We start from the raw sequence: 25517 nt of genomic DNA, 5'->3' as shown, positions 1-25517 counted from the left end.
ACTGATGATGCCACTGAAAAGGACAATAAATCCTATGAGGATTGGGAGCATTCCAATCATTGTTGTTTGATGCTTATGAGGTATCACATGGATGAATCCATTCGTGATAGTATTCCTCAGTCTGAAAATGCAAAGGATTTTCTTGCTGCCATGAAGGAGAAGTACAAAAAGTTATCAAAGAATGAGAAGAATGAGTGCTTAACCTTGCTCCATTGCACCAATTACGCTGATACGGGTGATATTAGAGCTCATATCGACAAGCTCATGGGTTGTTACCAAAAGCTTAAGGCTATGGGGTTGGATCTTGGTGAGGATTACATGGTGTGGTTTATGATGGAAACCATTCCTTCCCAGTTTGATTCAATCAGATCAAGCTACAATGCTCAAAAGGAGCAATGGACTATTGAGGAGATGACTGCTATTCTTGCCAAGGAAGAAGAGGACATAAGAAAGGAAAGGGAAAGAAGTATCTCCATGGTGACGAACCCAAACAATCCTCACAAGAGAAAGTTCACTTCCAATAACTCTAGTGACCAAAAATATTCTAAGAAGAAAGCAATCAATCCTAAGGGCAATGGACATGCAAGCTCATCTTCTAGTGGTCATAAGAATGAGTTTTCCAAAGGGAAGTGCAACTTTTGTCAATGCTTCGGGCATAAGAAAGCTGATTGTCGAAAGCTCAAAGCTCACATAGAGAAGAAAGGTAATTGTCTTGTGATGGTTTGTTTAGAGTCAAATATTATTGATGTGCCTTCAAACACTTGGTGGTTAGACACTAGAGCTACAATTAATGTTACAAATTCCTTGCAGGCAGTGACAAGTCGAAGAAGACCGAGTAGGCTGAAGGAGCATGTATACATGGGAGTCAATACTAAAGTCAGAGTTGAATTTTTTGGGATTGTTAGACTGCAGTTGGATACTAGGTGTTATCCCCGTTTCCTGCCGTGGGCCCAGGACCGCGTTCCAGGCCCACGAGTTAGCCAATTGAGGGTGGGCCTAGCCCATGCCCATTTGGCAAGGAGTATAATGGATATCGACATCCCAATTCTGGGTGAGGCCTGGAAGGTGTCCGAGGAGTATTGTCTGGGACGGTCATCCGGGAGACAGTACGACTGGCTAGGGGTAACAGTCAGGATCGACGCAAACGGTCCCGAAGCCTGGTAAATGATCCGGGCTCCTAGTAGATGGTCCGGGCCCACGGTAAACGGTACGGGACCTCGAGGAACGGAGAGGGACTTGGGTAAACGAACCCGAGTCGGGTCCTCAAGGTTGGCAGGATAAAGCATCCGTGACCCTGACTTCGCCCCATGAAGCGTGGGAGTTGTCCCCATGTTTCACTTGCAGAAAAGGCCACCTCGGGATTGTACGCCGCTGGTTCAGACCTGTGCCGCCACTGCTCTGAACCAATCTTGTCCCCTGAATCTGCCTCGTAACTCGAGATGCCTAGATCAAAGCTCCAATTTTTCGGATGATAGGTATGGTTTGGGCTGGCCCAATGGGCTTAGGTTAATGTTTTTCTTTTATGTTTTAAATCCTCTGTATTGGGCTTCCAATAGAGAAGCCAGTAGTATTTATACCTTTACTGGTCCTGGGTTAGCCCGGCCCACGCCCAGTGCGCCTGTGAACCTATAAATACATGTAACAGAGCACTGAAGAAGGGACCTCTTTTTAGCGTGTATACAGTTACTTTGCTGAAACTAAGAGAAAACTCCATTGTTATAGATTCTCTAAGCTCTAATATACAATTGTCTCGTGGACTAAGGCTCATTAATGCCCCAACCACGTAAAAATCTTGCTTTTAACTTCTAAAACCTTTCTCTTTAATCTCTCTTATCTATTATTATTGTAGTTTCCGAAAAACTCGGTAAACATTTTGGTGCTTTCATTAAGAGCCTGAGAAAGCTAGCGTTGACATCAAACCTCTACAATAATGGTGAATACAAGACATACCGCTTTCGACCCTACTAACCCAGAACAGGGCAATGGAGAGCTACTGCCCACCCAACCTCTTCCTCAAAGTCCACCTGAAGACACTCCTCATCAGCCGTCCCAGCCTGACGAGCCACAGAACTACGAAGGTGGAACGGAGTACGAGGAGGACTATTACGAGGAAGAGGAGGGGAATGAGGAGGAGTACCACGACGAAGCTGAAGATCCCGAGATCCCAGGAGGAGCGAACCTCAACCAGGAGGATCTGGAAGTGACTAGACTGAGGCAGCAAGTCCTGGACCAGGAAGCCAAGATTGCTGAGCAGGCGGAGGCATCTCGGCGGATGCAAGAGTCCCTCCAAGCCTTGCAGGCTTTCGTGGCCGCACAGGGTCTGGGGACCAATCCCTCAGCTGACCCGCCTCTGAGAGCACAACAGCCCGCTCCGCAGGCCAGAACCGGAGCCCCTGAAGATGCGAGGTCAATCCCTCCTTTGGGACTGGCTCCTGAGCAAGGCCCAGGAAACCCGGACTGAGAGAAAAGAAGGTCGGGGCAAATACCCAGGGAAAAGCCCCCCCCCCCCCCCCCCCCACGTCCAGAGAGCCGGGACCCGTCCCTGGCCGCTCCCTAGGAAAGAGAAGGTGCGCGGTGCGCCCCATCCCAGGACAGGGCCGCCCGACCAATCCGCAAGGTACTAGGCCCCGGTGTGCCCCAGGGCAAGCCGGACGAGAAAGGTCTTTGCACCCCAGCGCTTCAGTGAACAAAAATTGCCGGAGCGCCCGCATAACGAGGAGCATCACGCCCTCAGTTCTGGGGACGACACGTCCCGGGTGGACCTGTGCGATGGGCTGAACGCTCGGAAGGAACAGGCCCGTAAGGAAAAGATCTGCCCCCGAGGTGGCGACCTTAGGAATAACATCAACGACAGGAGGAACGAGAGGGTTCCCCTAGAGGATGGCATGGCCAGGTAGCTCATGGAGCAGCTGGCTGCCTTGAAAAAAGTCACGGACCGTTTAGTCCGCAAACAGGAAGGAGCGGACACCGACTTCGATGAGGAGGACAAAGAGCCCTGTGCGAGGCACATCCTGGACGCTGTGCTCCCCAAGGGATTCAAGATGCCGAGTCTCACTGCCTACACCGGGAACATCGACCCCAGGGATCATCTGTCCCGGTACAACCGACTTATGACCGTGGCCCATGTTAGTGATGACAGCAAGTGCCTCTGTTTTTCGATCACTCTAGGCGACCCCGCGGAGGAGTGGTGGAAGAGACTCAAGCCAGGATCCATCAAATCCTAGTCAGGGCTACAGATGGCGTTTCACAAACAGTTTGTGGCCGCCATGAGAATGGACATGCAAATCAGTGCCCTCGCCAACCTTAAACAGCTCCCCGCGGAGACACTAAGGGCCTACATCCAGCGTTTCACCGAAGAGGCCTCCAAGACCAAGGTAGACGATGGGCAGCGCCTAGTGGCATTGCAATCCGGGATCTGGGCCGGGTCCCCCCTCTGGGATGACATGCAGCGTAGCAAGGCAGCTACCTTAGAGGAATTCATAAGGAGGGCCTGGGGATTCATCAACTGGGAGGAGGCGCAGATCCTGGCATTCGGGTGGCAGCCCAAGGCCCAGGCGTTCCCAGGATACGAGGTGAGTTCTCGGCACAACCCTACGTTACTCCCTCGATTGCCCCAGGATCGGCGGCTACGCCCGGGGTGACCTTCACCACACAAACAGTGTACGGTCCTTCCTCTTCGGGATGCGCCCCGATCCAGTCCGCCCCTTTTTCCGGATATGGGGCCGCACTGATCAAGTACAGTGCCGCCCCCGTCGGAGCCTAGCAGTCCCAGGCAGGGGGAACTGAGGCGAGTGTAAACCCCTCCCAGGGGAAGAGGTCCAGCAAGGGCCAAAATCGGTCTAAGCTGGCTAAGAAAGGCAAGAGGGCCTATGAGCCCCAGTATTTGGAGTACACCAACTTAGTGGACACTAGGGAAAACATCTTCTTGGCCACAGAAAGGGCGGTTCACTACTGGAAGCCTACCCCCATGTTCAAAGGAGGGAGGAATCCGAGAGATACCAACAAACGGTGAGCTTACCATAAGGATGCGGGCCACACGACTGAAGAGTGCTGACAGCTCAAGGATGAGATCGAGAATTTGATCAAGCTGGGGCATCTCCACCAGTGGGTCAGGATGCCCGTGGGAGTCCCAGGTCTGTCAGCAGTCCCTAGACAACCCACGGTTTCGGGTGTGCCTGGAGCATATCTGCCTCAGGGAGGATATGCAAAGGGTCCGGGGTCCCCGTTGTGCAAACACTCGGACCTGGAATGCCTTATCCATTCGAGACGCCCCCCGAGTGGACGGCCATGTGGCCACCATTTCGGATGGGCCTCACCTGGGAGGGCCGTCCAGGAATGATAAAAAATGCTACATTAGCGAGCTTGACCACGATCAGGAGGTGTGCGCTCTGGTCTAGGCCCCGGTTCAGCGCCCGAAGCTGATGAACCTCCCTATCACCTTCACAGAGGACGACGCTCGTAACGTCCATTTCTCGCATCATGACCCTCTGGTCATAGACGCTCAGATCGCCAATAAGCTAGTGTCTCGGGTGCTGGTGGACGACGGAAGCTCTGTCAACATTCTGTTCAAGCTCGCTTTTGCCGCGATTGGCTTGACCGAAGCGGACCTGGCATCATGCCCAACCCAGATCTACGGCTTCAACGGAGACGCAATACTCCCCATGGGAAAAATCCAGTTGCCCGTAACATTGGGGAGCGAGTTGCAGCACTCATTCAAGTTCTGCACATTCGTAGTAGTGGATTGCCCCACTGCTTACAATGTCATTTTCGGTCGGCCCGCATTAGTCGAGTTCGGGGTGATCACCTCCATCTGTCATCTTTGCATGAAATTCCCTTGCGATAACGGAAGGGTGGGAACAGTCTGGGGAGATTAGAAGAGCGCCCGAAAATGTTACCACGTGTCCGCCCGACCAATCTACATGGTCTGGGAGGAACCCTTCAAGGAAGTCGTCGGCCCGGTTCCTCCTCCCCTGGCTGGAAGAATGGTTCAGGCGGAGGACGAGCTGGACCCGAGGATAGGAAACGACCGCGTTCTGGAACCCATGGACGAGATTGAGGAGGTGTGCATTAGTGACACCGTTTTGACCAGGGTAATCCAAGTTGGGAAAAATCTGCCAGCAGAGGTCCGAGCCGCCATCATTGCCCAAGTAAAGAAGAACTAGGATATCCTAGCCTCATTCAGATATGACGGGGATCGACTGTAACATCATCTGCCATGCATTGAACATCGACCCAGACGCGACCCCGGTCCGACAGAAACGAAGGCCCTTGGGAACGGAGAGGGCCGAGGCCCTCAAGCTGGAAGTCGAAAAGCTGTCGTCGATCAACTTCATCTGCGAAGCTGTATACCCCATATGGCTAGCCAACCCAGTTTTGGTGCCAAAGATGAACGGGACTTGGAGGATGTGCATCGATTTTACGGATCTCAACAAAGCTTGCCCTAAAGATTGCTTCCCGCTCCCCCGGATCGATCAGATGGTGGATGTGACATCCGGGTACGAGATCTTGAGTTTCATGGACGCTTACTCTAGCTACAATCAGATTTCTATGAATGTAGCAGACCAGGAGCATACCAGTTTCCAAACCAAGATCTTGAGTCTCCGCGATCAACGCTGTTGACCACTCTGCGTCCTAGATGGGGCCCTTTATCCACTATCTGACAACGGGTAGGTTACTAGCAGATAAGGCCACAGCCAGGAAGCTTCAGTGCCAGGTCCACAGATACGTCATGATGGACGGAAAACTCTACCGCAGGGGGTTATCCATGCCTTACCTTAGATGCGTGTCCGGGACCGAACTGAGCGCAATCATGCACGAAGTGCACGAAGGCTTCTGCGGAGACCATACAGCTGGACTCAGTCTATCCAAAAAGATCCTATGTCAAGGATATTTCTGGCTAACTGTAATGCCCCAAATTTCCTAATAAGGTTTAGGACCTTGATTAGGAGGCCGGGAGGGCCATAATTGATTTATTATAGTATTTAATGATTATATGCATGTTGATGTGAATTATATTATTATATGATGGTGAATGCATGCATATGGGCTTATATGTTAATGATAAGGGCATTTTGGTAATTTGGCCTGCTGAGGGCATATTTGAAAATTGGGTGCATATTGTAATATGTGAATGAGATTTCGTTAGTATGGAGATATATTCGAGCTATGCGGCATGAGACGATCTTAGATTATGAGCTAGCGGTTTTATCATAACGGGGTCAATTATGGGGTAATAGGAATGTTTGTTTGGTGATAGATTGGGAATATTTGAGATCAGGGTGAAATTCTGGAAGTTTTGACTATAGTGTCCCCGGGGGTGTTTTCGGGACCCCAAGCACTAGGTTTTATTTGAGGTTACTTAAGCTTGAAGTAGCTTTACAGATAAGAACATACGTTAGAAACTTCTCGTTCTCTCTCAAAACAGTCTGTTTTACCGTTTGAGCCTTTTTGAGAGAATCTTGAGTTCTGGGAGTCGGAATCAAGCGAGGGTCGAGGCATAGCGATCCTAGGGAAGATTAGAAGCTTCTTAATCGAAGGATTTGATGAGAAATAACCCAATCAAAGGTAATCTAAGTTTGAGGTTTTAAGTTTCTAAAGTTTCTAAGCTTAGAATTGGACTTTGTTAATTGTTGAGTTTTTGGTCGGTTTGAGCTTTGGGTTTTGGGGGTTTTGGAGTATTGGGAAGCTTGGGAACTTTGATTTGATGATTGGAGAATGTTTGGGTATGTTTTTGGAGGATTTGGAGTGCTTGAAACGCATTTGGGAATGGCCCAGGGTTGGGGGCCGCGGCCCTATTCTTGTGCGCCGCGGCCCTGGTTCGAAGAAGCAGGTGTCTGGAAGTGAGCCTTGTTGGGCGCCGCGGCCCTTGATGGAGGGCGCCGCGGCCCTTGCCTTAGAGAACCCTAGGGGCCGCGGCCCAAGGTGCTAGGGCCGCAGCCCTTGCCCTGTTTTCACCCCGTTTGCTCGTTTTGACCCCGGGAACTTAGCTATGGGCCTCGGGAGTGTCCCTACTACTTGGATTAGTTTGGATTGATCTCTTGGGGGCTAGATATTGGTGTGAAACCTTTGATTATCATGTTATTGATGGTGTTTCATACTTGGTTATGATTAGGTGACCGCTAAGGGCTTAAAGGTTGATCGTTCTCAAGGATCGTTCTTATATTGGTACTAGCTCGAATCTGAGGTAAGAAAACTGCACCCTGTGTATATGTGACATGCATGGCTATTATGGATGCATGTTGGTTGGTTATTGAGCATGACATGCATGGCTATTATGATGCATTTTGATTGGCTATTGAGTATGACATGCATGGCTATGATTGATGCATGTTGGATGTTTAAATGTAAACATTGTTAGCATAATGAATGCTTGGAAAATCTTGCCCATTTGCATATGACTGTTGTTGAGGCATGCTGGATAATTAAGTGTGATGCATGTAATGCACGAGAAACATGTGATAGGGCATGCCATGAACGATGAATATGAGATTGGTCAGAGCTTGAGTCTCTGAGTTTGTGCATGATCATGACTGTGCTAGAAACTGTTTAGTAAGCATGCTGAATGCCCTATTCTTGGATAACTGGCATATGATACATATTGATAGCATTGCTTACTTGTGTATGGTACTGACTAACTAGTCAGATCGAAAAAAGTGTTAGTATCAGCTGTGAAGCTGTGACTTACTTGTCAGGTTCGGTAGTGATACTGGACACAGGTCAGGAAGCGCTGACTTACTTGTCAGAACGGCCTTAGCGTGAATCACGCAAGCCAACAGAGATTAGATCTAATCGATTACTAGCATTTAATGACTCAAGGAGCATTAATGCCTGACCGACCCTGAGGGTCGATGAATAAACAGAGCTTGAAGGCTAGTGGCTTACCTATCAACCACTCTCTTGCTAGAAAACAGAGCTTGAAGGCTAGTGGCTTACCTATCAGCCACTCTCTTGCTAGAAAACAGAGCTTGGAGGCTAGTGGCTTACCTAGCAGCCACTCTCCCGCTAGAAAAGAGAGCTTGGAGGCTAGTGGCTTATGTAACAGCCACTCTCCCGCTAGAATCATGTGATGTGCACCCATTGGTTTGAAAGCTTTATATTCAGTGTGATTATAATGATAATTATTTGATAATGTTTATGAAAAGTGTTATGTTTTCTTGCTGGGCTTCGGCTCACGGGTGCTATGTGGTGCAGGTAAAGGCAAGAGGAAGCTAGACCATCCTTGAGTTGGAGGGCTTAGGTGATGACGTGTACATATGCAGCTGCTCGTCCGTCACGGCCGAGGTTTAAAGTGGAACTAGGGTTGAACCCTGTTTTGCCGCTTAGAACGGCCTGTTGTAAATATTTTCTGTAATAAACTCTGAATTGTATTTTCGGGATCCCAATGAATATGTTAAACGGTCTAGTGAAACGTTATATCTTAACCAAAATGTTTAATCCCTAAACCGCTAATCATACTTAGATCACGATTTTGGCCAAATGACTCGATTAACGAGTTTAGCACTATTTACAAGGCACACCGTAACGGTCCCAGGAGTTGGGGCGTTACACTAACCATGAAGAAAGACTGTGTTGATTACGTCCGCAAGTGCAAGCAGTGCCAAAGGTATGCGAAGGTCCCGCGAGCCCCTCCAAGAGAAATAACCTTGATGACCAGTCCTTGGCCTTTCGCGGTGTGGGGAATCGATTTGGTAGGATCGCTCTCGACCCGGAAGGGAGGGGTGAAATACGCCATCGTGGCTGTCGACTACTATACTAAATGGGTTGAAGCGGAACCCATGAGTACAATCACCTCGAAGAAGGCCCTGGATTTCATCATCAATAATATCGTGTGTCGGTACGGGCTCCCTTACAAGATTGTATCCGACAACGGAAAGTAGTTCGACAGCATCCACTTCACGGATTTCTGTGAAAGGCATGGTATCATCAAAAGCTTCTCTGCAGTCGCCAAGCCTCAAGCCAACGGGCAGGCAGAGGCCGTCAACAAAATCTTGAAAGGGACATTGAAGAAAAATCTCCAAGCATGCAAGAGCAAGTGGCCCGAGGAGTTGCCCCGCATGCTATGGGCTTACCGGACCACCGAAAGGACATCTACTAGGCACACTCCTTACTCCATGGTCTACGGATGTGAAGCCATCATCCCCATTGAAATGACCATCCTGTCCCACCGAAGAGACACGTACGATCCCGCCCAGAACCACGCCTTACTCCAGGAATCCCTAGATCTCATCGAAGAGATCCGGGAAGAGTCACAAGTACAACTGAAGATGTACCAAGACAAGATCGCTCGACATTTCAACTCAAAAGTAAAAAGCCAAAGGTTCGAAACTGGCGATCTGGTCCTGTGAAGAGTCTTCCCTGCTACCCAAGACCCGGGAGTAGGGGTTCTGGGCCCGAATTGGGAAGGGCCATACGAAATCCAGCACGAAGAGTGCCTCGGAACATACTGTTTAAAACGGCTCGATGGCACGGAAGTCCCAAGAGCCTGGAACGCGGAGCATCTCCGTAAATACTATCAGTAGTCAGGAGAACATGTTCCATTTTTATATTTTCGTTGTAAATAATGTATGCCTCAGAGCGATTCCTTGAATAATCAAAATGGCGTGTACAAAACGCCATAAAGAAATATTATCAGACAATGAAAATTCTACTCAAGTGACCCCAGACAAGTCTCCACTCACTTGGGGGTATCTCCGGTATGAACAAATACCAGGCGGGGCGCAAGGCTCAGACCTAGTCCCAACCCAGACCGACAAGGTCTGGGGGATACAAACCCTGTTGGACCAAGCCTCAGGCTAGTCCCGTCCTAGACGAACGATGTCCGGGGGTATAGCAAAGAGGACCAAGCCTCAGGCTAGTCCCGCCCCAGACGAACGATGTCCGGGGGTATAAGAAAAAGGACCAAGCCTCAGGCTGGTCCCACCCAGGTGAACGATGTCCGAGGGCATGATAAAAAGCAACCGCGTACCCATCCGCGTCGCTCCCATGATATCTCGCCACTGTTATAGTGCGGGTCCCAGGTGTGTGCAATAGTGTCTAACAGCCCAGGTCGTGGGAACCTAGTCTAGTGATAACTCTAGAAATTAGAGTTATTTTACCACATTTTTTAAGCTAAAAATGATTTAGTTCTTAAGTTTTTAATTAAATTATTAAGTTTTAGTTACTTTTTGAATTTATTAGCTTCATTTTAATTTTTATAGATTTTTTATGTATTTTTCTAATTATTTTGTTGTAAAATATTATAGATTTTTTGTTTATATAAATAAATAAATGGGTATTGTTGAACTTAAATTTTAAATTAAGTTATAATTAATATTTTCAAAAAATTTATATGAATTATTTATAATTGAAAATATTTTATTATGACTTAATTTATATTTATTTTGTAGGAAATGGTTTTATTTTTGGTTCTTGAAGAGCCAAGAAAGAGTGAAGACAAAAAAATGGCAATTTTGAGACCAAAGCACCACCAGCCCCCTTGGGCCCGCGTCAGGCCCAGCCCGCCAGCCTTCAGGCCCGAAACCTGCCTCTCCCAGCTGCTCCTTCCAGCTACACGGGCCCAGGCCCAATCCAGCCCACAGCTCCAGCTTCCCACACGCCCACCTGGGCTTCCTGCATCCTCACAACGGCCTGAAGACCTCAACCAAGGCCCAACGCCAAGTGCTTCCCCAGCTGCTCCAAACTCAACCGAATCACTCCACCTCAGGCCCAACGCCACTCCTTCATGAAGCCAACCGCCAGCTGGTGCCCTTGCATTCACTCCCAATGTTTTTCTTCCCAATGTTTTTTTCTTTTCACTCAAAATATCAATTCACTCTTCCCTATTTTTTCTTACCTAAATAAACATTCCTAATTCATTTTTTTAACCCTAGTTTTTCACTAATCTTCCATCCAACCAAACATTTCATCTTTCCAATACCCTTACACTTACTCTATTTATCCTACCACTTTCCAACACAATTAAATTAATCAATTTATTTATTTTAATTTGATTAATTTAATCTCCATATTTTGCCTATAAATAGAGTCTTGTAAGACCATTTGGGGGGCTCTTCTTCATCTTTTCAACCTCTCCTACACTTCATATTTTTTTTCTCTTCTTTTCACTATTTTCTCTCTACCATTTTCATCTTTTGAAGAGCATGTCAAGTATGTTATTTTGTAATTTTTATTTCAATCTAGTTATGAGCTTCTAATCTTTTTCAAGATTATTAAGATGATGATGAAGCAAAATATAACTAGATAGTATTTTTTATTGTATGTCGATTTCCCATTTGTGCAACATTGTTTATGGATTTTTCTATCAAAGATATGCATTTTTCATCTATTATTGATTGTTAAAGCATATTACACTTAGCTCTTCATTATGCAAAAATCTGATATTCTTTGATTAAATGTTTTTCATTAAATTGTTCACATCTAATTCTTAGAGCATAAGTATCATATTTTCCTAAACATAATCTCTTTGATGTTTTGTAGTTTCATTAGGTTGTAACACAACTAATGCTTAGAAATTATATCTTATATAAGTGAAGAAAAATCCTACTTTTTTTAAAAAGTAACTTGTGCTTGAATAGAAAATGTATTTTGAAAAAAATATAGTGTGATTTATTTCAACTATATCTAAACTTGGGAATCAATATACTTATAAATATTATTGAACTTACATTTTGTGGATTCTAATATCTTAATAATCTTTTTTTACATATCTCATTTGAAAACCATTTTTCTATTTAATCATTAATCTTTTTATTACTTGTCTTTTATTTTTCTAAAGAAAAATCTCATAAAATATTTGGATCTAGGTTAGAATCTTCTTGCTTTATTTGAAATAGTTTCTTTTGATATTAGTCAAATCCCATGGGTTCGACCTCGTACTTACATGAACATTATATTCTGAAACGATTCATGCACTTGCGAGTATAATTATTAAAACACCATCTTTTGGGTTCAACAAGTTTTTGGCGCCGTTGCCGGGGAGTTGCTAGAAAGAAACGATCTTTCTACAAGGTAAGTAACATTCTTCTACTAGTTATTTTATTTTTATTTGCACTATCATCTTAAAAAAAAGTAAAGTAAAAAATATATATCTCTATAAAAAAAGTCGAAAAAAAAGAGTAAAAATTGAAAAAGAAAAAAAAAAGAAAGTTATACATATATTTATTTATATTGTTATATATTATATTATATATATTGCTTGGTAGTTGATGGCATTTAGTGCCTTCTACATACTTATTAGTTGAGTGCATTTGTGCCTCCTAACCCTTTTTCTTTTTCTTCTACTTTTTATGTTTTTTAGTTGAGTGCATTTGTGGCTCCTACATACTTGATAGTTGAGTGCATTTTTTGCCTCCTACATACTTGAACAATCTATCTCCTCTAGTGATGGCATTAGTGCCTCCTAGCTTTTATTTTTGTTTATTATCTTAGTTGATGGCATTAGTGCCTCCTAAGTTTTATTATTATTATCATTATTATTATTATTAGTGTTGGTTGATGGCATTAGTGCCTCCTTGCTTTTATTTTTTGTTGATCATTTAGTTGATGGCATTAGTGCCTCATAATTTTTATATAACTATTGACTATTGCTATTGTCATTTTTTTTCTTAATTATCGCATTTAATTAGTTGTAATTTTATTATTTAAGAAAATACTTGAAAAAAAAAACTAAAAAACAAAGCTTGTTTTTTCAACATAAGCAATTTTTACTTAAAGGAAATTTGGCAAAGTTCCCATCCACGCTTATTAATTAAGCTCGGGGAGTTGTTATTAAGTTGTGAGTAAGTGGAATCAAATAGGCCTGGGAACAAGTTAAACCAAAAAGAAAATTTTAAAAAATAAAAAAACCATAACAAAAAAAAAAATATATAAATATTATAATCTCTTCTTGTTATAAGTATGCTCTGTGGTTGCGGTTCTAACTGATCTTCCACATCAGAAATTTGTTTTCTTGTGATTGTTTGTGTTACTTGGTGAAATTTGTGACATTGTATGCATCATTGGCATCGTAATTCAAAAAATCGTTTGGTGAAAAAATTAGTGTCTTTACGTGAAATTGAAAGTGTTTTTGAAAGTTTAAGCATAATGGAACAATAACCTAATGTTGTGCAAGAAAAAACTCTTCTTGAATACTTTTCACCTATTTTATCTAATGCTCTGTCATGCATTGTTTTGCTCACTACTAATGCCACTCATTTTGAACTTAAACCATCAATCATTCAATTGTTACCATCATTTTATGGTTTAGAAAGAGATGATCCATACATGCATGTAAAAGACTTTTTGGAAATTTGCTCAACCTTTCGTTTTCAAAAATTTTCAGATGAGTCGGTTAAACTTAGGTTGTTTCCTTTTCTTTAAAAGATAGAGCCAAAGCTTGGTTAAACTCACTTCCAACTGGAACCATAACTACTTGGGATCAACTTTTTAATAAATTCCTTGCTAAATTTTTCCCCATGTCCAAAACTGATGGTTTAAGAAGAGAAATCTCCGAATTTTATCAAAAAGATAACGAAGAATTTTATGAATGTTGGGATAGATTTAAAGATCTATTATTAAAATGTCCCCATCATGGTTTTGAAAAATGGAGACTTGTAAAATATTTTTATGATGGTTTAACCCCTTCAACTGACAAATGATTCAATCTATGCATACCGGAAAATTTCTAAAATTGCAAGGGCAAGAGGCTTGGGACACTCTTGAAGAATTGTCTGTTAATTCACAACAATGGAATTATTCTGAGCCTAGGTCTAGAGCCAACCCTTCACCGAAAAGAGAAGGAAAATATGAAATAAAAGAAGAAAGTGATTTAAGAACATCATTTGATAAATTAGCAAGAAAAGTAGAAGCCTTAGTAATAAGTCAATCTATGAATTCTCATGTGCAACCTAAAAAAGATGTTTGTTCTTTATGTTCTAGTTCATGTTATAGTGCTCAATCATGTCCTTCTTTTATTGAAACATTTTCTGAAGAGGCTAATGCTTTACATTCATATGGAAAACCTTATTCTGATAGCCCATTTTCCAACACATACAATCCAAATTGGAGAAACCATCCTAATTTTTCCTGGAGACAAAACCAACCACAAATGAATCAAGGAAACCAATTCCACATGCCAAATCCAAATCATGCCCAACCAAGTCAACCTTACCCTCCACAAAGAAAACCTTCCTTAGAAGACACCTGGCAACAATTCATGCAATCCACCCAACAAATCTTACAAAATCAGTCTCAATCCATTGCCAAACTTGAGACACAATTGGGTCAACTTGCTAATGCTGTAACAGAGAGAGTAAAAGGAAGATTTCCTAGCCAACCCATCCCAAATCCTAAAGGCCAATATGAAATAGGAGCTCCTAGTCATAAAGAAGAAGCTAAGTCTATTTCAACTCTTAGGTCCGGAAAACAAATTGTCAAACCCGATTACATACCTCAAGTTGAAAAAGACCAAAGCCAACCTCAAAGTTCCAACACAAATGACCTTTCAAAAGATGATGCTCAAATCCTTCCTTCCATCCCAAAAGCTCATTTTCCACAAAGATTAATTCCACTCAAGAAAGGCAACCAATATAGTGACATCTTAGAAGTTTTCAAACAAGTAAGCATCAACATTCCTTTCTTAGATGCCATTAAACAAATTCCTGCCTATTCTAAATTCTTAAAAGAGCTTTGCACTGTTAAAAGAAACACAAATGTTCCAAAAAAGGCGTTTTTAACTGAACAAGTTAGCTCCATAATTCAATATAAAAGCCTTGTGAAATATAAAGATCTCGGTTGTCCAACAATTTCATGCATCATTGGCGATCATTTTATTAACAAAGCTTTACTTGATTTAGGAGCTAGTGTGAATTTACTGCCTTATTCTGTGTATAAGCAACTTGGTCTAGGAGAGTAGAACCAACTTCTATAACACTTCAATTAGCCGATCGTTCAGTGAAAATCCCTAGAGGTATTGTAGAAGATGTTTTAATTAAAGTGGATAAATTCTATTTCCCTGTGGACTTTATTGTTCTTGACACTCAACCTGTTGAAAATGCTCATGCTCAAATACCCATCATTCTGGGTAGACCATTTTTAGCTACATCTGATGCAATTATCAACTGTCGTAATGGTGTATTGAAATTATCTTTTGGAAACATGACTATTGAATTAAATGTTTTTAATGTTTCTAAATCTATTGAGTGTGAGGAAGTGCATGGAGTTAACATGATAGAGAGTATGTGTGAAGATGATGGAAATGACTTACTTGATTTTTGTGAAAAATACTTTGGTATGAACTTGCATAATGATGATTTTAATGATGATGTGAATTCTTTGTTAGAGTCTATACCCTTAAATGAAACCAAAGTTGAATCCTTTTCATCCTTAGATCATGTTCAATAAATTTCCGAGTCTCCAAAGTTAAACCTTAAACCTTTGCCAGAAAATTTAAAATATGCTTTTCTAGGAGAGTCTGAAACCTTGCCTGTTATCATAGCATCTGCTTTAGATAAAGAACAAGAAGATAAATTGTTAAATGTCCTTAGAAAACATAAGGAAGCCATAGGTTGGACTATTGGAGACATCAAGGGAATTAGCCCATCCATATGCATGCATAGAATCCATCTAGAAGAAAATGCTAAAACCTCTCGGGAATGTCAAAGAAGGTTAAATCCAAATATGAAAGAGGTTGTTAGGGAAGAAGTACTTAAACTGTTAGATGTAGGTATCATTTACCCTATTTCTGATAGTCAATGGGTTAGTCCAGTCCAAGTAGTGCCTAAAAAGTCTGGGATCACAGTTATTGAAAATGAGAAAAATGAATTAATCCCTACTCGAGTACAAACGGGGTGGAGAGTGTGTATAGACTATAGAAAGCTAAATAATGTTACTAGAAAAGACCACTTTCCTTTACCCTTTATTGATCAAATGCTTGAACGTTTAGCTGGCCATGCATATTATTGTTTTCTTGATGGCTATTCGGGATATAACCAAATCCCCATTGCCCCTGAAGATCAAGAAAAGACTACATTCACTTGCCCTTTTGGAACCTTTGCATATCGTCGCATGCCTTTTGGTCTTTGTAATGCTCTTGCAACTTTTCAAAGATGTATGATTGCAATATTTTCTGATATGGTTGAAAGAAATCTTGAAGTGTTTATGGATGATTTTTCTGTGTTTGGAAATTCTTTTGATGACTGTTTGCACCATCTTTCTCTTGTTTTAATTCATTGCAAAAAAAAGAATTTAGTTCTTAATTGGGAAAAATGTCATTTTATGGTTAAAAAATGAATTGTTTTAGGTCATGTAATCTCATCTGAGGGAATGGAAGTTGATAAAGCAAAAGTTGACCTTATTTCAAAACTTCCCCCACCTAAAACAATAAATGAAATTAGATCATTCTTAGGCCATGCCGGTTTTTATAGAAGATTCATAAAAGACTTTAGCAAAATTTCACGCCCATTATGTCATTTGCTGGGAAAAGAAAATGCTTTTGTCTTTGATAATGACTGCCATGTTGCCTTTGAAATATTGAAATCCCTTTTGACTAGTGCACCTATTATTCGCCCTCCTGATTGGAATATTCCTTTTGAAATAATGTGTGATGCTTCTGATTATGCTATTGGTGTTGTTCTAGGACAAAGAATTAACAAGTTACCTCATGTAATCTACTATGCTAGCAAAACTTTGAATGATGCTCAATTAAATTATTCTACAACTGAAAAGGAATTGCTTGCTGTTGTGTTTGCATGGAAGAAATTTAGGTTTTATTTGTTAGGATCTAAAATAATTGTCTATTCTGATCATGCTGCATTGAAATATCTCTTGTCGAAAAAAGATGCTAAATCTCGCTTAATTCGTTGGATCTTGCTTTTACAAGAATTTGATTTAGAGATACGAGATAAAAAAGGTTTTGAAAATGTTGTTGCTGATCATTTGTCTAGAATTGTTGTTGAGACTAATAATGACTCCACCACTATAACTGAAACTTTTCCTGATGAACAACTCATGCATATATCTTCTTTGCCTTGGTATGCTGACATTGTGAATTATTTGGTCACTGGTGAAATTCCTTCTCATTGGTCTAAGCATGACAAATCTAAATTTTATTCTGAAGTGAAAAATTTCATGTGGGATGATCCTTATTTGTTTAAATATTGCCCTGATCAAATAATAAAGAGATGAATTCCAAATTGTGATCAAACTAAAATCATATCTTTTTGTCATGATTATGCATGTGGTGGACATTTTAGTGGTAAGAAAACTGCTTTGAAAATTTTACAATGTAGATTTTATTGGCCTACTATTTTTCATGACACTTATGTTTATTGCAAATCTTGCGAACGTTGTCAAAAGTTAGGAAGTGTAACTAGAAGAAACATGATGCCTTTGAATCCTATCCTTATTGTTGAAATATTTGATGTTTGGGGCATTGATTTTATGGGTCCATTTCCTAACTCTTTTGGTAACTTGTTCATTCTTGTTGGTGTTGATTATGTGTCAAAATGGGTTGAAGCTGTTGCATGCCACACAAATGACCATAAAGTTGTGCTTAAGTTTTTGAAAGAAAATATTTTCTCCCGTTTTGGCTCACCACGTGCTATCATTAGTGATAACGGTACACACTTTTGTAATAGATCTTTTGAGCAATTAATGAAACAATATGGTATTACACATAAAGTCACTACACCTTATCACCCACAAACTAGTGGTCAAGTTGAAATATCAAATAGGGAAATTAAGCACATCTTAGAGAAAACTGTCAATCCAACTAGGAAAGATTGGTCCTTAAGACTCATTGATGCATTATGGGCATATCGAACTGCATACAAAACACCCATTAGAATGTCTCCCTATAGACTTGTGTATGGAAAGGCATGTCACTTACCCGTTGAGCTAGAACATAGGGCCTATTGGGCAATTAAGCAATTGAATTTTTCCTTAGACAAAGCGGGTGAGAGAAGAAAGCTTCAATTAAATGAGTTAGAAGAGCTAAGACATGATGCATATGACTATTCCAAAAAATATAAGGATCGAATGAAAATTTACCATGACAAAAATATTTTGCGGAAAGATTTCTCTCCCGGTCAAAAAGTCCTTTTATACAATTCTCGTTTGCATCTTTTCCCGGGGAAGTTACGCTCTAGGTGGGTAGGTCCATACATGTTCACACTGTTTTTCCACATGGAGCCATTGAAATTGAAAATCCTAATAATGGTAATGTATTCAAAGTGAATGGACAAAAATTGAAACCATTTTTAGAATTGAAAACTGCTAAAGTGGATGAAATCCTTCTTGAGGATCCTATTTACCATGGTCCTTGATCTCTCTCATCAATTATTGGTAAATGTATGTTTTATTTATGTTTAGGTTAACTTCTTGTTTTGATTTTTGTTTCCTTTTTGTTGCACTCTTGACAATGCTCCATGATGAGGTACGACCATTCTAAACTCTAAACTCTTTCACGCTTCAATTTATATTTGTATTTTGATACATTGAGGACAATGCATAAATTAAGTTTGGGGGTAGTGGGTTTATATGGTTACTTCTTTCATGTGTTTGAAAATGGTAGATTTTTTTTTTTTTTTTTTAAAAAAACAAAAAATTGGATGGTAGAGTATCTATTTTATATATTAATTATAAAAACAAAAAAATATTTATATATGTTTAATATTATCTTTCTAGTAATATATATATATATAGTTTTGTGCTTTTATACTTTATTTTCTATCAAAAAAAAAAAAACCCCCCTTTTGGTGATATCTGTTTTTCCTATGATAATACCCTTGATTGAGTTTGATTTTAATTTAAAAAAATATATGAATCTTTCTTAAGCTTTGTGTTTAATTCTTGGGTCAATTTTGCTAAAAAAAATTGAAATTTTGAAAAAAATTTATTCATCACAATATGTGAAATAAATAGTTTATTACAACAATTTTTCCAAAATTCACATAATAACTTGATAAATAGTTTTGGACTTCTAATTTAAAATATATTTTCAAAGCAAGATTGACTATGGAATTAATTACATAATGTTAATTTTGATTCATATTTTTTATAAATTATTTTCAATGTGCAATCTTTGAGGACATTTTTGATATCACCAAATAAAAAAAAATGTGTGTGTTTTTTATTTTTCTTTTGCTTGAGGACTAGCAAAATTCTAAGTTTGGGGGTGTGATAACTCTAGAAATTAGAGTTATTTTACCACATTTTTTAAGCTAAAAATGATTTAGTTCTTAAGTTTTTAATTAAATTATTAAGTTTTAGTTACTTTTTGAATTTATTAGCTTCATTTTAATTTTTATAGATTTTTTTATGTATTTTTATAATTATTTTGTTGTAAAATATTATATATTTTTTGTTTATATAAATAAATAAATGGGTATTGTTGAACTTAAATTTTAAATTAAGTTATAATTAATATTTTCAAAAAATTTATATGCATTATTTATAATTAAAAATATTTTATCATGACTTAATGTATATTTATTTTGTAGAAAATGGTTTTATTTTTGGTTCTTGAAGAGCCAAGAAAGAGTGAAGAAAAAAAAATGGCAATTTTGAGACAAAAGCACCACCAGCCCCCTTGGGCCCGCGTCAGGCCCAGCCCGCCAGCCTTTAGGCCCGAAGCCTGCCTCTCCCAGCTGCTCCTTCCAGCCACACGGGCCCAGGCCCAATCCAGCTTCCCACACGCCCACTTGGGCTTCCTGCATCCTCACAACGGCCTGAAGACCTCAGCCAAGGCCCAACGCCAAGTGCTTCCCCAGCTGCTCCAAACTCAACCGAATCACTCCACCTCAGGCCCAACGCCACTCCTTCATGAAGCCAACCGCCAGCTGCTGCCCTTGCATTCACTCCCAATGTTTTTCTTCCCAATGTTTTTTTCTTTTCACTCAAAATATCAATTCACTCTTCCCTATTTTTTCTTACCTAAATAAACATTCCTAATTCATTTTTTTAACCCTAGTTTTTCACTAATCTTCCATCCAACCAAATATTTCACCTTTCCAATACCATTACACTTACTCTATTTATCCTACCACTTCCCAACACAATTAAATTAATCAATTTATTTATTTTAATTTGATTAATTTAATCTCCATATTTTGCCTATAAATAGAGTCTTGTAAGACCATTTGGGGGGCTCTTCTTCATCTTTTCAACCTCTCCTACACTTCATATTTTTTTTCTCTTCTTTTCACTATTTTCTCTCTACCATTTTCATCTTTTGAAGAGCATGTCAAGTGATAACTCTAGGATTTAGAGTTATTCTTATAATCTTTGAACTTGTTTTTCAAATTAAAAAGAGTAATGAGTCCTTGTTTATTGTAAATTTGTTAGTTTTAGTGTATTATTCTCGGTAGTGAGTCCATGTAAGAATTAGTTATATATACAATATAACTAATTCTTACATGGACTCACTACCGAGAATAATACACTAAAACTAACAAATTTACAATAAACAAGGACTCATTACTCTTTTTAATTTGAAAAGCAAGTTCAAAGATTATAAGAATAACTCTAAATCCTAGAGTTATAAACACCCCAAACTTGACCTATTGCTCGTCCTCGAGTAATGATGAAAACAGAAATAAAAACACACACAACTAAAACATAAAAACAGACACAAATGGGAGTGGACCTAATGATTGATTTTTTTTTTTTTTTGGATCACTCGACTTTCTTTCTCAGCACAAATGGGAGTGGATCTAATGATATTTTTTTTTTTGGACCACTTGACTTTCTTTCTCAGCCCCGATACGAAATCTCCGTGTTTTTTTTTAGGCCCAATTGATATAGCAAGGCCTCAGCATAGCACCGTGCCCGAATGATTGCTGCCCCCAAATTGCTAAATGAATGCTGTATCAACTGGGCAAACTTCCCCAATTCCGAAAAATAACGCCTCTGCCCAGATGTATTTTCTCAACTTCCTTCCAGTTTATCAAGCAACTGGATGACCTGCAAAGAACAAAACAATTTCTAAGTTTCATCCTGACAAATTTATTGATAACTATACTATATGTATATTTTCTCTTTTTTTTTTTTTTTTCTTTTCTGGGTTGCCTTTATTATATTTTGTTTTTGTTTTTCCTTCTCCTTTTTTTTTATTTTTTTATTATTATTATTATAAGGCAACCCCAAACTTCATTCTTCAAACATCCCTCAGGCTGATAGAGGTCTTCTCTCTATCGACCTCTCCGCCCCAATAATGCTTCAGTCGTTGTCCATTGACCTTGAATTCCCTTCCGGATTGTTCTTCTTTAACTGTAATAGTTCCGAAAGGATAAACTTCCACTACAGTAAACGGACCAGACCAACAGGATTTAAGCTTTCCAGGAAACAGTTTCAACCTGGAATTAAACAGCAACACCTTTTGATTCTTCTCAAACACTTTCTCCTTGATTCTCCTATCATGCCACCGCTTCGTTTTTTCTTTGTACAACTTGGCGTTTTCATAGGCAAACAATCGCAGCTCGTCTAGCTCATTTAACTACAGTTTTCTGGCATCTCCAGCAGCTGAGAGATCCAAATTCAAGTTCTTCAATGCCCAAAACGCTTTGTGTTCTAACTCCACGGGAAGATGACACGCCTTCCCAAAGACTAAGCGATAAGGGGACATGCCTAGAGGAGTTTTAAAAGCTGTCCGGTATGCCCAAAGTGCATCATCCAGCCGCTGAGACCAGTCCTTGCGGCTTGGGTTCACCACCTTTTCAAGAATTCCTTTTATCTCTCTGTTTGAAATCTCTACCTGCCCGTTGGTCTGTGGATGATATGCTGTGGCTATCTTATGTTTTACACTGTATTTAGCTAGCAAAGCAGCCAAGATTTTGTTGACAAAGTGTGTTCCCTCATCACTGATTAATGCTCGTGGCGCCCCAAACCTTGTAAACACATTCTTGTGCAGAAACTTCATCACAACTTTGGCATCATTTGTGGGACTAGCCACGGCCTCCACCCATTTTGATACGTAATCAACAGCCACCAATATATAGAGGTTCCCAAAAGATTGAGGGAATGGCCCCATGAAGTCGATGCCCCAGACATCAAATAATTCTACCTCCAAGATACAATTCAGCGGCATCTCATTTCTTGCTGAAATATTGCCGACACGCTGGCAACGGTCACACTTTTGAGCAAATTCATGAGCATCCTTGAAAATGGAGGGCCAATAATAACCAGACTAAAAAACCTTGGCTGCAGTTCGCTGTCCCCCAAAATGACCACCATACGGAGCTGAATGACAGTGTTCTAATATACTAGCAACTTCAGTTTCAGGTACACACCTCCTCATTATGCGATCAGGACATTGTTTGTACAAGTATGGTTCATCCCAAAAATAAAATCTGGTGTCGTGGAGGAACTTTTTCAGTTGCTGTTTGTTAAAATTAGGTGGCTGTACTCCACTGACTAAGTAATTTACCACATCTGTGTACCATGGGACATGTTCCTGGTCCAAAACTAGCAGCTGCTCATCTGGAAAAGAGTCCTGAATCTGTGTTTCTGCCTCACTGGTGATGCTGCTGTGATTGCTGGTTTCCAGCCTTGACAAGTGATCTGCCACCTGGTTTTCAGTACCTTTCCTATCGCGTATTTCCAGATCAAATTCTTGCAGCAGCAAGACCCAGCGGATTAGCCTTGGTTTAGACTCCTTCTTGGCTATTAAGTATTTGATTGCTGAATGGTCAGTGTAAACAATAACCTTTGTACCCACTAGATAAGATCTGAATTTCTCAAAAGCGAAGACCACAGCCAGCAGCTCTTTCTCGGTGGTGGAGTAATTTATCTGAGCATCAACTAGTGTTTTACTTGCGTAATAGATGGAATGAAAGATTTTTCCTCTCCGCTGTCCAAGGATTGCTCCAATAGCAAAATCGCTGGCGTCGCACATGAGTTCAAAGGGCAAAGACCAGTTGGGTGCTACAATTACTGGGGCTGTTATGAGAGCTGTTTTTAACTTTAAAAATGCTTCTTGACACTCAGCAGTAAAGTCAAATGTGCGGTTTTGTTCCAGCAAGGTACACAAAGGTTTAGACACTTTAGAAAAGTCTTTAATGAAGCGCCTGTAAAAACCAGTGTGTCCAAGAAAACTCCTTATTCCTTTCACTGTAGCAGGGGCTGGTAACTTCTCAATGACTTCCAGCTTTGCCTTGTCTACTTCGATCCCCTTTCTAGAAACTTTGTGGCCCAACACGATACCCTCTTGTACCATAAAATGGCACTTTTCCCAATTTAGTACTAAGTGAGTCTCTTCACATCTTGTTAGAACCTTCTCTAAATTCGCCAAACAGCCTTCAAAAGAATCGCCATAGACTGAAAAATCGTCCATAAAAATCTCCAAAATATTTTCTGCCATGTCCGAGAAGATTGCCATCATGCACCTTTGAAAGGTGGCTGGTGCGTTGCACAAACCGAAAGGCATCCGTCTAAAAGCGAACGTCCCATAGGGGCAGGTGAACGTGGTTTTCTCTTGGTCTTCTAGGGCTATAGAGATCTGATTATAGGCAGAATAACCGTCAAGAAAGCAGAAAAATTCTTTCCCAGCCAAGCGGTCCAACATTTGATCAATGAACGGCAACGGGAAATGGTCCTTCCTTGTAGCTTTATTTAATTTCCTGTAATCCATGCATACCCTCCATCCAGTCACTGTGCGAGTAGGAATCAATTCATTGTTATCATTTGTCACCACTGTAACCCCTCCTTTTTTTGGAACACACTGTACTGGGCTGACCCACGAACTATCAGAAATCGGATAAATAATACCATAGTCTAGCCACTTGATCACTTCTTTTCGGACTACATCTTTCATCACTGGATTTAACCTCCTTTGCTGCTCCACAGAGTTGCTACAGCCAGATTCCAACAAGATTTTATGCATGCACAAAGCTGGGCTAATTCCTTATATATCGGCCATAGTCCAGTCAATTGCCTTCTTATGTCGTCTTAATAACTCCAGCAAAGACCCCTCAGCATCAGCCTCTAAACAGGAAGAAATAATTACTGGAAGTGTGTCATTATCCCCCAAATAAGCATATTTTAGGTGGCTGGGCAGCGACTTTAATTCTAATTGAGGTGGTTCTTGAATGGACGGTTTTGGTGGCTTAAAATGTCCTTCAGGCAGATTTAATGCTTCAAAATATTTACTGAATTTTCTGGCTGGTTTACATGAGTCTACCCAAGTAACTTGAGGTTCTTCTTCACTGCTAGAGTCTTCAGAATCTTCAAAAATCTGAACTCCCAACTCAGCCATATCAACTTCCTTACTGAACTTCTCAGCCACAAGCGTCTCAATCACATCCACACTAGAACATTCTTCAATTTCATCAGGAAATTTCATAGCCTTGAATACACTGAATGTAACTTGCTGATCATTTACCCTCATAGTGAGTTCGCCATTCTGTACATCAATTAATGTTCGCCCTGTAGCAAGAAACGGCCGCCCCAAAATAATTGGTACTTCTCTATCAGCTTCATAATCCAGAATAATAAAGTCAGCTGGGAATATAAATTTGTCTACCTGCACTAAAACATCCTCAATTTTCCCTTCTGGATGGGCCATAGATCTAACTGCCAGCTGCAATGTCACAGTTGTAGGCCTTGCTTCACCTATACCAAGTTTCTTAAAAATCGACATCGGCATGAGATTAATGCTCGCGCCCAAATCACACAATGCCCTTCCAACATCTCGTCCCCCAATAGAACAAGGGATTGTAAAACTACCAGGATCCTTCAATTTCAGAGGGATTTTACTCTTCAACATGGCGATGCAACCTTCTGTAAGAGCAACAGTCTCAAACTCTCCCAGCCTTCTTTTTTTCGTCAAAATATCTTTTAAAAACTTGACATAGTTTGGCATTTGTTCCAATGCTTCAACTAAGGGAATATTGATGTGGAGCTGTTTTAAAACATCTAGAAATTTCCTGAATTGCCCATCTTGCTGTTGTTTTCGAAACCGCTGAGGAAATGGTGGGGGCGGTTTTGGTATAGACTTTACTGGAACAGATTGCTGACCTGATGCTGTATCAACTGGGCCAGTTTCAGTAGCTTCACTTACTGGTTTTTTACTAGATTCTCCTTCTATTTGGATTGAAGTGGGCTCCCTACTGCCCTTTGTTTTGTCCTCAGCATTTTCCAGAATTTTTCCACTTCGTAAATTAATGGCTTTGCAATGTTCCTTCCCATCCCTTCTCGGATTTTCTGTGTCACTAGGCAAAGAACCTTGAGGCCTATTTTTCAGATCATTGGCTAATTGCCCCAGCTGCATTTCAAGATTACGAAGCGATGTTGCCTGACTTTGTATCACTGCATCATTCTTTGCCATATAGTCCCTCATTAGACTTTCCAAAGAATTGGATTGAGAGCCTTGAGGGTGTTGCGGTTGTGGAGCCCTTGGCTGCTGAGAAAACCTGGTGGATAAGCTTGCTTCCCTTGTGCTGGTGCGTTGCTGGAACTTGCTCCTTGCCCCCCCCCCCCCCCCCAAGATAGATTCGGATGCTACCTGGATTTTATGTGTTGTTTATGCTTGTTGAACTGCTAGGATA

General features: G+C 40.8%; 1 protein-coding gene, 1 non-coding gene and 1 pseudogene across 2 annotated transcripts; 1 reads left to right on the top strand and 2 right to left on the bottom strand.

Moving 5' to 3' along the window:
* Positions 1–17114, top strand: part of LOC133795129 (uncharacterized) — a 130292-nt pseudogene extending 113178 nt beyond the window's left edge.
* Positions 13467–13573, bottom strand: LOC133799013 (small nucleolar RNA R71). The gene has a single exon (XR_009876222.1). It is a non-coding gene; the product is annotated as a small nucleolar RNA R71 (small nucleolar RNA).
* A 6761-nt stretch (positions 17115–23875) lies between the features above and the next one.
* Positions 23876–25297, bottom strand: LOC133795128 (uncharacterized). Its single transcript, XM_062232576.1, has one exon. The coding sequence runs from the start codon at positions 25295–25297 to the stop codon at positions 23876–23878; it is 1422 nt and encodes a 473-aa protein (XP_062088560.1).
* Between the last annotated feature and the right edge of the window lie 220 nt (positions 25298–25517).

This window comes from Humulus lupulus, chromosome 8 (assembly GCF_963169125.1).
Source record: "Humulus lupulus chromosome 8, drHumLupu1.1, whole genome shotgun sequence".
Taxonomy (NCBI): Eukaryota; Viridiplantae; Streptophyta; class Magnoliopsida; order Rosales; family Cannabaceae; genus Humulus; species Humulus lupulus.
Note: the sequence above shows the minus strand (reverse complement) of the source record. Positions and strands in the feature narration are given on the sequence as shown.

What these genes read in the sequence shown, in the direction of transcription:
- LOC133795128 (XM_062232576.1), bottom strand. Translation starts at nt 25,297, where the DNA reads ATGGCAAAGAATGATGCAGTGATACAAAGTCAGGCAACATCGCTTCGT.